The sequence below is a fragment of the Podarcis muralis genome, chromosome 15, assembly GCF_964188315.1.
Source record: "Podarcis muralis chromosome 15, rPodMur119.hap1.1, whole genome shotgun sequence".
NCBI classification, from domain to species: domain Eukaryota; kingdom Metazoa; phylum Chordata; class Lepidosauria; order Squamata; family Lacertidae; genus Podarcis; species Podarcis muralis.
Window position 1 is genome coordinate 4833165 of NC_135669.1, and position 11600 is coordinate 4844764.

General features: G+C 44.9%; 1 protein-coding gene across 4 annotated transcripts in view; it reads left to right on the top strand.

Annotated features, from left to right (window-relative positions):
* DPYSL2 (dihydropyrimidinase like 2) overlaps positions 1-11326 on the top strand; it is an 86679-nt gene extending 75353 nt beyond the window's left edge. For 2 of the 4 annotated variants that reach the window (XM_028707653.2, XM_028707655.2), the window contains exons 10-14: positions 1241-1382; positions 3021-3191; positions 3596-3775; positions 5176-5353; positions 6505-11326. In XM_028707653.2, coding sequence (XP_028563486.2) covers positions 1241-1382; positions 3021-3191; positions 3596-3775; positions 5176-5353; positions 6505-6596 — 763 coding nt within the window. In that variant the 3' untranslated portion in view covers positions 6597-11326. The remainder of the gene's footprint in view (positions 1-1240; positions 1383-3020; positions 3192-3595; positions 3776-5175; positions 5354-6504) is intronic. The other 2 variants (XM_028707654.2, XM_077919740.1) reach the window with 1 other exon arrangement.
* The last annotated feature ends 274 nt before the right edge of the window (positions 11327-11600 follow it).

Consider the following 11600-nt stretch of genomic DNA (forward strand, 5'->3'; position numbering starts at 1 on the left):
TTCTACCACTAAGACCTTCCGCAGTGCTTACAGGGTTTTGCTTCATGTCCGTGGTGATAGTAGTGTTGATTCCACTGACTCCACATCCTTCCCTCCCCTCCCTTCCAACACAGCTGGGTGCAGCTGATGGGATTTGGTATCTCAAACATCTGGAAGGCCTCAGGTTCAAGAAGCTTGGTTTAGTATGATGTCTGAAGTAGGCTGTTGTGGTCGTCCTTTTCATGGCTGGCAATTGAGTCAACATGAAAGCCAAATGAGAAGTGAGATTCGAATCTCCCCAGCTGTGTCCTGCCCTAAACTTGATCAGTGTTGTCCTTCACCAGAAGTATATGTCTGAGTGCAGACTCAAACAGAATTGGTGGTTTTTTCAAACCTTAGTAACTTTCAAAAAATAAAAATAGTAACATAAAAAAATCTCTGACTCTTCTCCCCAGAGAAAATATTCTCTCCTTCCCCCACTCCCCCAAACCTTCCCATGAGCATAATTGGCATTCTTGTGGGAGGGAAAAAAGAATGAAAATAGCAGATTTAAGCATTTTCAAAGAGGACACAATGTTGCAGAAGGGCTGATGTAACTGCACCATTTTTTCAGTTGAAAATGTCTAATTCCCCCTCCTTTTTTTTCTTTAAAAAAAAGTTAAATATGTATTCTGCTAAAGCAGAATTGTAATAAATAAAACAAATGTTTAAAAAGCGGTCTCATTTGAGCAAGTTAGCAAGGTTGTGCCAGAAAACTCTCTTCTTTGGTTATTTAGGTGAATGCTAGTAAGCCATGGGTAAATAGAAAGGTTTCTTGGATATTAAGAGATGGGAAGGACACTAGAGGTCTTCTAGTCCAAATCACCTGATCGCTGCCAGAACTACAACACACAGCGCAACTGCAGCAGGGCTAGGCAGCATGGTACCCCTCAGAAGTTGTTGGATTTCAGCTTCCATACCCCCTGGTCATACTGGCTGGAGCTGATGGGAATTAGAGTCCAACATCCTCTGGAGGTTCTCAGATTGTCGTCTACTGAACTACTCCATCCCTTAATGGCCATCTAGCCTCTCCCCAGCAGAGGAGAGACCATTACCTTCCAAGGGAGACCATTAGGAAGTTACGTCTTTTGTCTAGATGAAATGGGTTCCATTGTTTTCCATTCAGCCCTGACCCCTGAAGTCTGTTTTGATCTTTGCAATGGTAGCGTCTTGCTCTGGATGTAACTCCTGTTGATGACACACCTCTTGTCTTTGGTTTTAGTGGAGATCTCCAAGTCACTGGCAGTGGCCACTGTACCTTCAACACTGCCCAGAAAGCTGTTGGGAAGGACAACTTTACTCTGATCCCTGAAGGAACCAATGGAACTGAGGAAAGGATGTCCATCATCTGGGATAAAGCTGTGGTGTGTTGCTTTGATGGGGCAGGAGAGGCCTTGGTTCACCCAGGCAATCTCTTGCTGATGTTACTTGAGATCCTAGGCCAGTTCTGCGGCCTTTTGAGCATTGTTGTAATGGACAGAGCACAATGAATCCACAATGTTGGAAGACTCTCATATCAGTCTTCGAGTTTTGGTATTGAAACATTGGGTGAGGGGTGGGGAGTTCCCTTCCTTGCATGGACAGAATCACCTGAGCTCAAGCTGCATCTTAGCCTATCCATGGGATCATAGAAAGCTGCCTTGTACCAAGTCAGACTCTGGGTCAATGTATTGTCTAAACTCTCCAGGGTTTGTAACAGGATGCTCCCACCTCCAACCTGGAGATACAGGAGATTGAACCTGGAACTTCCTGCATTCAAAGCATGTGGTCTACCACTGAGCCACACCATTCCTTCTTGTACCTTCTCTCTCCTATGATTATTTTGAATACTTCTGGTAGGGAACTGTGATAGCAGTGGACACTGGTTTGCTGCTGGTTAGCTGCTCATTTGAGCTGGCCTAGACTGTATGCGCTTCACTTTTAGAAGTGTTGGGGGAAGGAATAAATATTTTGACCATTTAGCAAAAGTTCTAAATATATTCAAAATGCTCAAGTTACCGTATTTTTCGCCCCATAGGGCGCACCTAGTTTTTTGGGGGGAAATGAAGGGGAAAAAAATTATTTTCCCCAGAACAGGCTGCTATCCGCAAGCCATGGGAGAGCTGCACGACTTCGTGCAGCTCTCCCACGGCTAGCGGAGAGCTGCACGAAGCCTGGGGCATGCTGAGCTCAGCACGCCCCAAGCTTCTGGGTGCAGGCAAGCTCTCCGCTAGCGGAGAGCTTCCTGAAGCCTGGAGAGCGAGAGGGGTGGGTGCTCACCGACCCCTCTCGCTCTCCAGGCTTCAGCGAAAGCCTGCATTCGCCCCATAGGACGCACACACATTTCCCCTTCATTTTTGGAGGGGAAAAAGTGTGTCCTATAGGGCGAAAAATACGGTAAATGTTTTGTTGGTGGGGTATACCCCAAACGTGATAAACAGGTAACCTAATATATTCAAAGTATCACAGCTGACTCCAGTGGTCTCAAGTACAATAAACAGGAGGCAAATTTATGTCCCAGCATGGATGTCAAAAGAAACCATGCTTTTCTGCTACACGAACAACCAGGTACACTTGCTTCTTCCCATTTCTCCTCTTTTGCACAGCAAAGGAGATCAGAAGTTTTTGTTTCTAATTTTGTTTCCAACCATAGTTCTTCATTAGGCCCAAACTTGGGTAACCAAGTTTTGATTAAACTATGGTTAGTGAAAATGAATCAGGTTCAAACTGTACCTATCATACATCTTATAAGATATATAACAGCAAATAAAGATGTTCTATATAGGTGACATGCTTATCCTGATTTGAAAAAGCAACCTGATAAAAAATATAAAAATTTGGGAAAGGATTCCACCAATTGGTCAGTTTCATCAAAATGGACCGAAGTTTCAACTAGTATTTCGATTAGCAGGATTGCCCCTATTTCAGCACTGTATGAATTTTGAGTTACTGTGTTTGCTTTTAAGGATTTCTTTATTATTGCCTCTGTTCCTCTGATGGGACTGCTACCTTTTTACGGTTAGGTTACTGGTAAGATGGATGAGAACCAGTTTGTAGCTGTGACCAGCACCAACGCAGCCAAGATCTTCAATCTCTATCCCAGGAAGGGACGTATAGCTGTGGGCTCGGATGCTGACCTGGTGATCTGGGACCCAGACAGCGTCAAGACAATCTCAGCCAAGACTCACAACATAGTAAGTGGTTTCTGCACTTCCCCCCACTCCCTGTCCAAGCACAAACCTCCACTGCATTGTTTGTGTGGGTGACAGAAATACACAAGGATTATGCAAGAACATGCAAGCTCTGAGTTTCAAAGAGCCCATATTTCAGTCCATTGCACATCTGGACTGAAGGGTTTCCCCCAAACTTCTGATGGCTTAGGCACAATTGCTGTCTGAATTAAACTTGCTTTCTGAATTTGAAACTGGAAGCACACATCACTCCTGGCACCCAAAAATATCACTTGGCACCAGAGGGAGCCTTTTTAATATGCCTAGCTGTAGGGCGTGGGTGGAAACTGTCATCAGGGAGTTAACAGTGTGCTATGAGAACATTAAATAAGATTTAGACTGGGGCTAACTCTTCAATTCCCTCCTAGGCTGTGGAGTACAATATCTTTGAGGGTATGGAGTGCCGTGGGTCACCGCTGGTGGTCATCAGCCAGGGGAAGATCGTGCTGGAGGACAGCAACCTCCATGTGACTGAGGGCTCTGGGCGATACGTTGCCAGGAAGCCCTTCCCTGACTTTGTTTACAAGCGCATCAAGGCCAGGAGCAGGGTGAGTATGCTGGGTGAACGTGTGTCCTTTGAAAGCTCAGTAAATTGGATAGCAGGATTTTAATCATTCAGGTTCACCTAGTTGCAACAGTTAGATGTTGAATTCCATTGAGGTAGCCATTGCCCTACCAATCTCAGTCTGCACTTAACCAGCCTCCATCGGCATGCCTTGATTCTTACAATTGTCAGCCTGTGCCTTTGGTTGACTGGCTCCAGCTACTGTTGGTCTCCCCTGTCTTCTTGCCCCACCAGTCCCAATGAACACCAGCCACCACTGCCAAAAGACATCCGGTTGGCAATTGTGGGAAACAGCATGGAAAAATAGATGGTCCTTGGGTCTGATTCAGGAGGGTCCTTGGGTCTGATTTCTTACATCATTAGGGCAGTGAGCCCCCTGCTGCAACATGGGTTTTGACTGGTACCCAGCAATGCCAGATCTCTGATACTTGCTCCAGTGAACAAATGCACATTAATGGAGAACCAGTGTTGTGTAATGGTTAGAGTGTTGGACTGGGACCTGGGAGACCAGGGTTTGAATCCCCATTCAGCCATGAAGCTCACAAAAGTTACTAGCAAGAGACCAAAAGTTTAAAACATCCCTTGATTTTCTTCTTTTAGAGCCAAATCCAGTTGTAAGTCAACATAGCTACACTGGAGTTAAGCCTAGCTCACTGGCCTGATTGTAATTGTTATCTAGCTCTCTTCAGGAGATCTAGGAAGAGAAGCTTGCCTTTGCCATCCTGGTGGCTTCTGGATGTTTTGGATTACGGCTGAGTTGTCTGGGGATAATGGGAGTTGTAGTTGAAAACATCCAGATGGTGTCCAGGTTGGTGAAGTTTGCTATAAGAAAAATGAATCTATTTCAAATACTGCCCTCTGCTGGATGAAAGCATTCTGTTTGGTTTGAGTTTAAGCAGTGGGAAAGAGTTGGCTTGGGCAGGATGACTCCTCCATTAAGAACATTTGATCCACAGGGCTAACTCTTTGTCAGCTTGAAGTTTCAGTTCTAAACACACTTACAAGGGAGCAAGCCTCACTGACTGAACAGAAGTGGGGCCTTCTGAATAAGCGTGTATAGGTTTGGCCCTGCAGATGTTGCTGAACTACAAATCCCATCAGCCCCAGCAAGCATGGCCAGGAGCAATGGGAGTTGTAGTTCAACAACATCTGGAAGGCCAATGGTCCCTTCAGATGTTGGACTACAACTCCCATCATCCTTCACCATTGACCATGCTGTCTGGGGCTGATGGTGGTTGGAGTCCAATGGCAGCTAGAGGGTCACAGATTTCTCATTCCTGCATGTTGAGAACTGGAACACTGATAGTTAAAGCTGAATGTGTCCATAATCGGGACTGCTTCTCAGTGCTTTTTTTCTCCTGCATTTCCCCTTCTTTCCCCTAGTTGGCTGAGCTGAGGGGTGTTCCTCGTGGCCTGTATGACGGCCCAGTCTGTGAAGTATCAGTGACACCGAAAACTGTCACACCGGCCTCCTCAGCCAAGACGTCTCCAGCGAAGCAGCAAGCCCCGCCTGTCAGGAACCTGCACCAGTCTGGATTTAGCTTGTCTGGTACATACCTATGTGAGGCTAAATTATTATGGTGAAATCTTATTTCTGTTTTATTTCTTGAAGGCCCTGGGTCCTCTTCCTTCCCATGCACAAAACAGGAATTCCACTCCAGAGGGGCCATTATCAAAAAGGCCCTGATTCTTGTCAGCGGCAACCAAAACTCCCCAATGAATGGAACTTTGAGCAGGACCTGATGAACAAATTAGTAGTATTGCAGGGGGAGATGAGTTGATACGGAAGGTGCTTTCCTGTTTGTTGTGAAGAGAAGTCCTCAGAGTGTGCCGGATTGAGAGCATTGTGGACTTGGGAGCACATTTTATTGTTCGTTTAAGTTACTTACGGCATTTATATGCTGTTCAGTTATTAGCATTTCTAAGTGGTGTGCATTAAAATAGACCCTGTAGAGAATAAAACCAGACACACACTACCTTAAAGTGGCTGCTGGAGTAAGACAATGTTATGCACCTGAAGTTCAGCAAGGAGGGTGGGCACCTGGGAGGCAGTTCTTGGGCCCACAACACGGAGCACACAGTTTCTAGTTACAAGCTGCACATCTAGAGTCATGGGGTGGGGGTGGGACACAATCAGAGACCTCCAAAAAAAGGTATCCATGATCCAGTACAGATATAAGGGATCAAGTGGTCCTTAAGATATCCTGGACCCAAAAGGGCCTTGCAAATTAACACAAGGACCTTGAACCTGGCCTGGTTACTGGTGGAGGAACGGGGGTGCGGAGGGAGCGGACCGCCCCCGGCACCACTATTCTGGTAGGGTGCCATCGCAGCGCCCCCCCCCCCGGCAAGTGCTGAGCACCCCCCGGACACCACGCCCCCAGAACGTGGCATGCCATGCCCCTGGGGTGCACGCCACGCCCCCCCCCAGGGGTATGTGCCACACCCGCCTGCTCTCCGCCTCTGGTAGTGGAGCATGCAGCTTTGCCACTGGGCCTGGTAACCTATGGGCAGCCAGTACAAGCTTTTAAGCACTGGTGTGCTGTGCTGATGGCAGTCTGTCCCCATCCAGTGTCTCTCTGCATCATTTTGCGCCAGCCAGAGCCGGACATTGAAGTCACCATTAACTTGACGTCTCTATGTATTTATGTATATATGCTCAGTTTTCCACTATGCTTATGCACCTCTCCTTCTCTGTCCCTTTCCTTCTAGGTGCACAGATTGACGATAATATTCCACGCCGCACTACGCAGCGCATAGTGGCGCCTCCTGGTGGCCGTGCCAATATCACCAGCTTGGGTTAAAAAAAGAGCAATGAAAGGGGGAAAACACATGACCGCTTAGCGGATCATGGGCGAGGGTGGGGCACTTGAAGACCCTTTTTTTGATTATTTTAGAGCCTGTGATGGTTACTGCGGGCAGCCAATGGGTAAGGCCTAGTTATGGCTGCAGTTCCCCAGCCCCTTTGTTGTCAATCTTCCCCCCCCCCCGCCATCTTCACAGAACCTATTCGTTCCTCCCCCTCCTTATACATTTGGGAAACCCCCCTCCCCCTCCCCCATTTTGACACGTGGGGGATGCAGAAAAAAGGAGTAAATCATTGAAGAGTAGAACTTGTGACTTATATCACCATTAACACCATTTTATCTTTTTGTTTTTCTTTTAAAAAAGGAAGGAAAAAGTGAATTTCCCAGAAGCTGCTTTATATTTTACTTTTTATATAAATGAAGGTTCATGTTTAACTATTGGAAAGAGGAATAGGAAAAAAAAAGAGGTTTTAAACTGGATGTTTCAGAAACTGGACTTGCAGCCCTACATCTTAAAAAATGTGGGAGTCATGATTTCCCTAGGACCAAATCTGTATCCACCCCACTTTCCAATTAGAGGAAGGTAGAAGTTGTGCTGCTAAGGTTTCAGGTATTACGTTGCTGGGAGGATGTAGCCCGTGTTGTTCTTGGGTTTTAATGCGCTAATCCCATCTCGGAATTGAAGGATCATTTGTTCATCCATTTCCTTGTTTTAATAGATGGTGTGTGTGTGTGTGTGTGTGTGTGTGTGAGAGAGAGAGAGAGAGAGAAAGAGAGAGAGAGAGGACATGTGTGCTTGCTTCATTGATGTGTTATGCTTTGAGATGCCTTATTTTGAAATTAAGCTCATCCTTGTCTTTCTGAGCCGCATGAGGTCCAAGGTCCTTCTAACAACTTATGGCCATCCTGCCACAGGTATCTGTATGTCAGATAATTCACTTGATTCTTGGGCCGGCTCCACCTTGATTTGTTGGGTGTCCAAGCAGTATCGTTAACTGGTTTTCCATTCTCCTTTTCGTAAGCGTGTCAGATTCTGCATAGAGTAAGTCACCTTTTATTGGCGCCATTGCATGACCATCCATTGGAGAACTTTCTAAACACCAGCTCTTTATCAGTTGGGTTCAGAACTAAAATCAGGAGATCTAGCTAGGAATCATGCTGCCAAATGACCCATTCCCTTAAAAAGCAAAAACCAGCATCTCCTGACTTCAGTAGAACTTGGAGGGAAAGGGAATCTCTTTTAAAACAGTCTAGTCCAGTGGTTTCCAAACTTCTTTCTCTGGGGCACACTTTCAGAATAAAAATTTGTTTGTGCCACACCAATTTCTTTATTGATAAGAAATGCATTGGACAACAAAAAGAAACAACTAGCAGCGCTTGATTCATAACGTAGAACACAACTACTTTATAATATGATCATTGAACACCCAGAAAGTATAAAACAACGCAGCTACATAAGAACATGAACCATCCCCAAAATATAATGATAAATAAGCCTCATACATATGTATCTGAAGTATGTATGCTTACACATCAGTGAGTGGTGTGAACTTGCTTTTTGCCTGGTAATCTCATATATATTAGGTCTGATTTGAGACAAACTCTTATCTTATCAACATAAAGAAGCCTTTCTCTTTTCTGACCTTCCATATATGTCAGAGTTGAAAATCCCTGTTCACAACATGCGGAGAAGTGTAGAAGAATAGCCAATGCTCTTGAAGAGAAGCATGGATACAGTTTCTGGTGTATATCCATTCTACACTGAAATGTTTAAATAGTTCTTTGATTGTCCTTGAATCTTCCTGCCACACCTGTGTGGCGTGCCACACCCTTTGAGAACCACTGGTCTAGTCTTATCATGGATGCACCACCAGAGGCATAACTGTGCTTGGATTCCTCACCTCCTCATGTGCAAACACTGTGCCAGTCTCTTCCACCACCCCTCCTCTGTTACCCATCAACCCCCTTTGGCCCATGCCCACCTCCTATGCCTCCACCCACCCTTGCCTCTCCACAGTCAAGGCTTGCAGTCTTATGGGTGGGGTTGCTTGAGTAGATGAGAGACTGAGCAGGTACATGGACTGCACATAAGACTTTTGGTTCCTTGGGCTGCCTTGGAACATTGCCCCTGCACACGAGAGCCTGTGTTATACCATATGGCAACCGTCCTGCCTTTGTGCTTGCAGCAGGACTGGGTTAGCCTGGAGCTGAATCTAATGTGCAGTGTCTGTGTACTGACCCTTAAATCGCTTGTGCCAATTTAGGTCACTGCATTCTACGAAGTTGATAATGTGCTAAGCTGTACTTAAATCATTCCTCCTTTTTTTGGTGCACCGCTGTGTAGAGGCATTTCATTAGACCTATAGGGAATCTGAAGTAAGCCTGACACCCTTTAAATGTGGATTGAGCTGCATAGGATCTGTGTACATGGAAGCAGATTACACATTGTGGGGCCAATAGCATGTCCCCCCCACCCCCTTATTAGAAAAGGTTTTCCCAAGTACAGCCCAGATTCTTGTCCCTGAGTGTCCATGTGGAGGTGCCACACGATCAGCCCTAGTAAAGAACATATGGAAATGCTGCATAGAACCTTACAATAAATTCTTAATTGTGAAGGCAGCTTAACCTCATTTTCTTCGTTCACTCATTTCAATTGATTTTAAATTGATACTTTTTCACACATTTCCCCTCTTTTTTTAAAAAAGCAACAATACAAACTACTTTAAAAAATCCTAACATCTGTATATTTGCTGATTCTTTGAAAGGAAAAGTAGAATATAGCCAGGTCAATGTGTTTTGTCTTTTAAAGTCCAACAAGTGATGGAGTTGTGATCTACAAAAGTGGCCCCACAGCCCGTTCCTCAAAACACATCTGCCACACTAAAGCCAATTTCTTTGAGTGATGTGAAAAAGGGAAGCAGCAGCCTCCTTGGAATCTGGGAGGGGGCTATGAGATTGCAGAGGTGGCCATCCCTACAGACTGAACTCACTCATCTCCCACCACTGTAGTTAACACCTACATAATGCATTTGCCCCATGCTGATCCTTTCTGGAGCCACACACCCAGTACAGAGGGGGTGTGGATCTCTAGTGCTGCCTGGTGTACCCTACTGCACTGGGCATTTGGGGGGGGGGGGTGAGCCTTGAGTCCTGTGCATTGGTCCCCAAGCAGTGGGCCTGCTAGGCCTATGCTTGACACCACACGCCTCACCCCCTGTATATTTGCCAGGATATATACAGCTCTGAAGACACAAGGCATTATTGCTAGGGACAATGGGCACATTCACATTCCTCCCTCCTTCACATGTTGAGCTTACATGCAAGGGGTGTTCACATGTTCTATGATCTGTGCACACAAAATACATTACCCTGAAGACAGATGCAAAGTGTTATGCAAGTGTTTGCTTGAATGAATGAATGTATGCTTGATTGTGCGTTGAATGCTACTCATGAATAACGAGTGCACAGCTCAACTATTTGTATACAGAGACCACACATTATATTCAGTGAGTGCACCAACACCCCTTTCTAGTGGAGCTGTGCTCTTCTGTAGATTTTCATAGGTGTGTTGTCAACAAGTGTGTAGTTTGCACAGTCAGCCAGCAACAGATGCACCCACCCGCACACAGCTTGTACCTGCGTTTAGTGTAATGTGTGAACAAGTCTAAGGTAATAGCTCAACTGGACTTTAGTGTAGGACGCTTTCTGTATTCCAGGCTGTGCACTGTGCAACTCAGCCGGGAGTAGTAAAAACCTGCCAGTCAGATGCTGAAAGGCAGTCGAGGCTTGAACTGAATTCCCCCTTTCTCACCCTTTCACCCATAACTGATGGCTGTTCATCATTCCAGACAGTTTCATTTGTGTTTTGGTTCTGTTTTGTTTGCTTCAGAGATTGCACTTTTTATTAAATAATTAAAAAAATATTTAGTTAAGGGTAATATATATATTTGCAGCTTTTTAATTTTTCTCTCTCTCCTCGCCACTTAAGCTTTGATGAATTTAAGCAAAGTTCTGTTTTGGGAAGGGGGAGGGGGGAAGTGACCATGGGTTGTATCCAATGTTAGTCCTGATCAGAGTAGACTCATTGAAATTAATAGACATGGCTAACTTAGATCCATTAGGTTCAATGAGTGTGCCTTGAGTAGAGGTTAGTTGGGGTACAACCCCATGTTTCAGTTATACGAAACATGCGCAGCTCTTTGTGATTCACTTGAGTCTTCCTTTTCCCCCTCGTGTTCATTATTTTGTTCTTGGACCATTGTGTGTGTTTTTTTAAGGGGGGGAGGGAATAAAGGATTTGTTAAAAAATGAAACTTTGCAGGCTATGTAAGCATGTTTTTTTCCTGTGGGAGCTTGCTCGCTTTGTGTGTCTGTTTCTTGAATGTCATATGTAAATGCTTAAAGGAAATGACATTGAACTTGGAATTAATTTGCCGCAGTGACTTGATGCTCTAAAGAAAAAGGAAAATAATGATAATAATTTTAAAAAAATTAAACCATGTAGAATTTACTACTAGATGGATTTTAACCCTTGGATTTGTGCTTGTGAACATGAGTGAAGGAGCTGTAAGTGAATAAGCTGATCATGTGTGTAGACAAAAGGAGTACTGATAAAATTTGACCATTCTCTCAATGGCATAAAATGAGTCTTGTGTTTTTTCTTCCTTACGAACTCTGTGTTATATTACCATGGGAACTCCTAATAAAGACAAAACGTTGTTGTTTCAGTCGGCATCTCTTCTTTTGTCTTGGTGGTCTTATGTTTGGTTCTTCTGTGTTTGTGCAAGTTGCAATCTAGTGAGGTCCATGTTGGTTCATATGACAACTTGGATGGCTTTAAAGCACAAGGACTGTAGTTCAGGTAGTAGGAGCACCTGCTTTGCATGCAGAAGGTCCTAGGTTCCATCCCTGGCATGTCCAAGTAAGACCAGGAGAGACTCCTTTCTGAAACACTGGAGAGCCGCTATAAGTCTCTGTAGACAGCAATGAGCTAGAAGGACC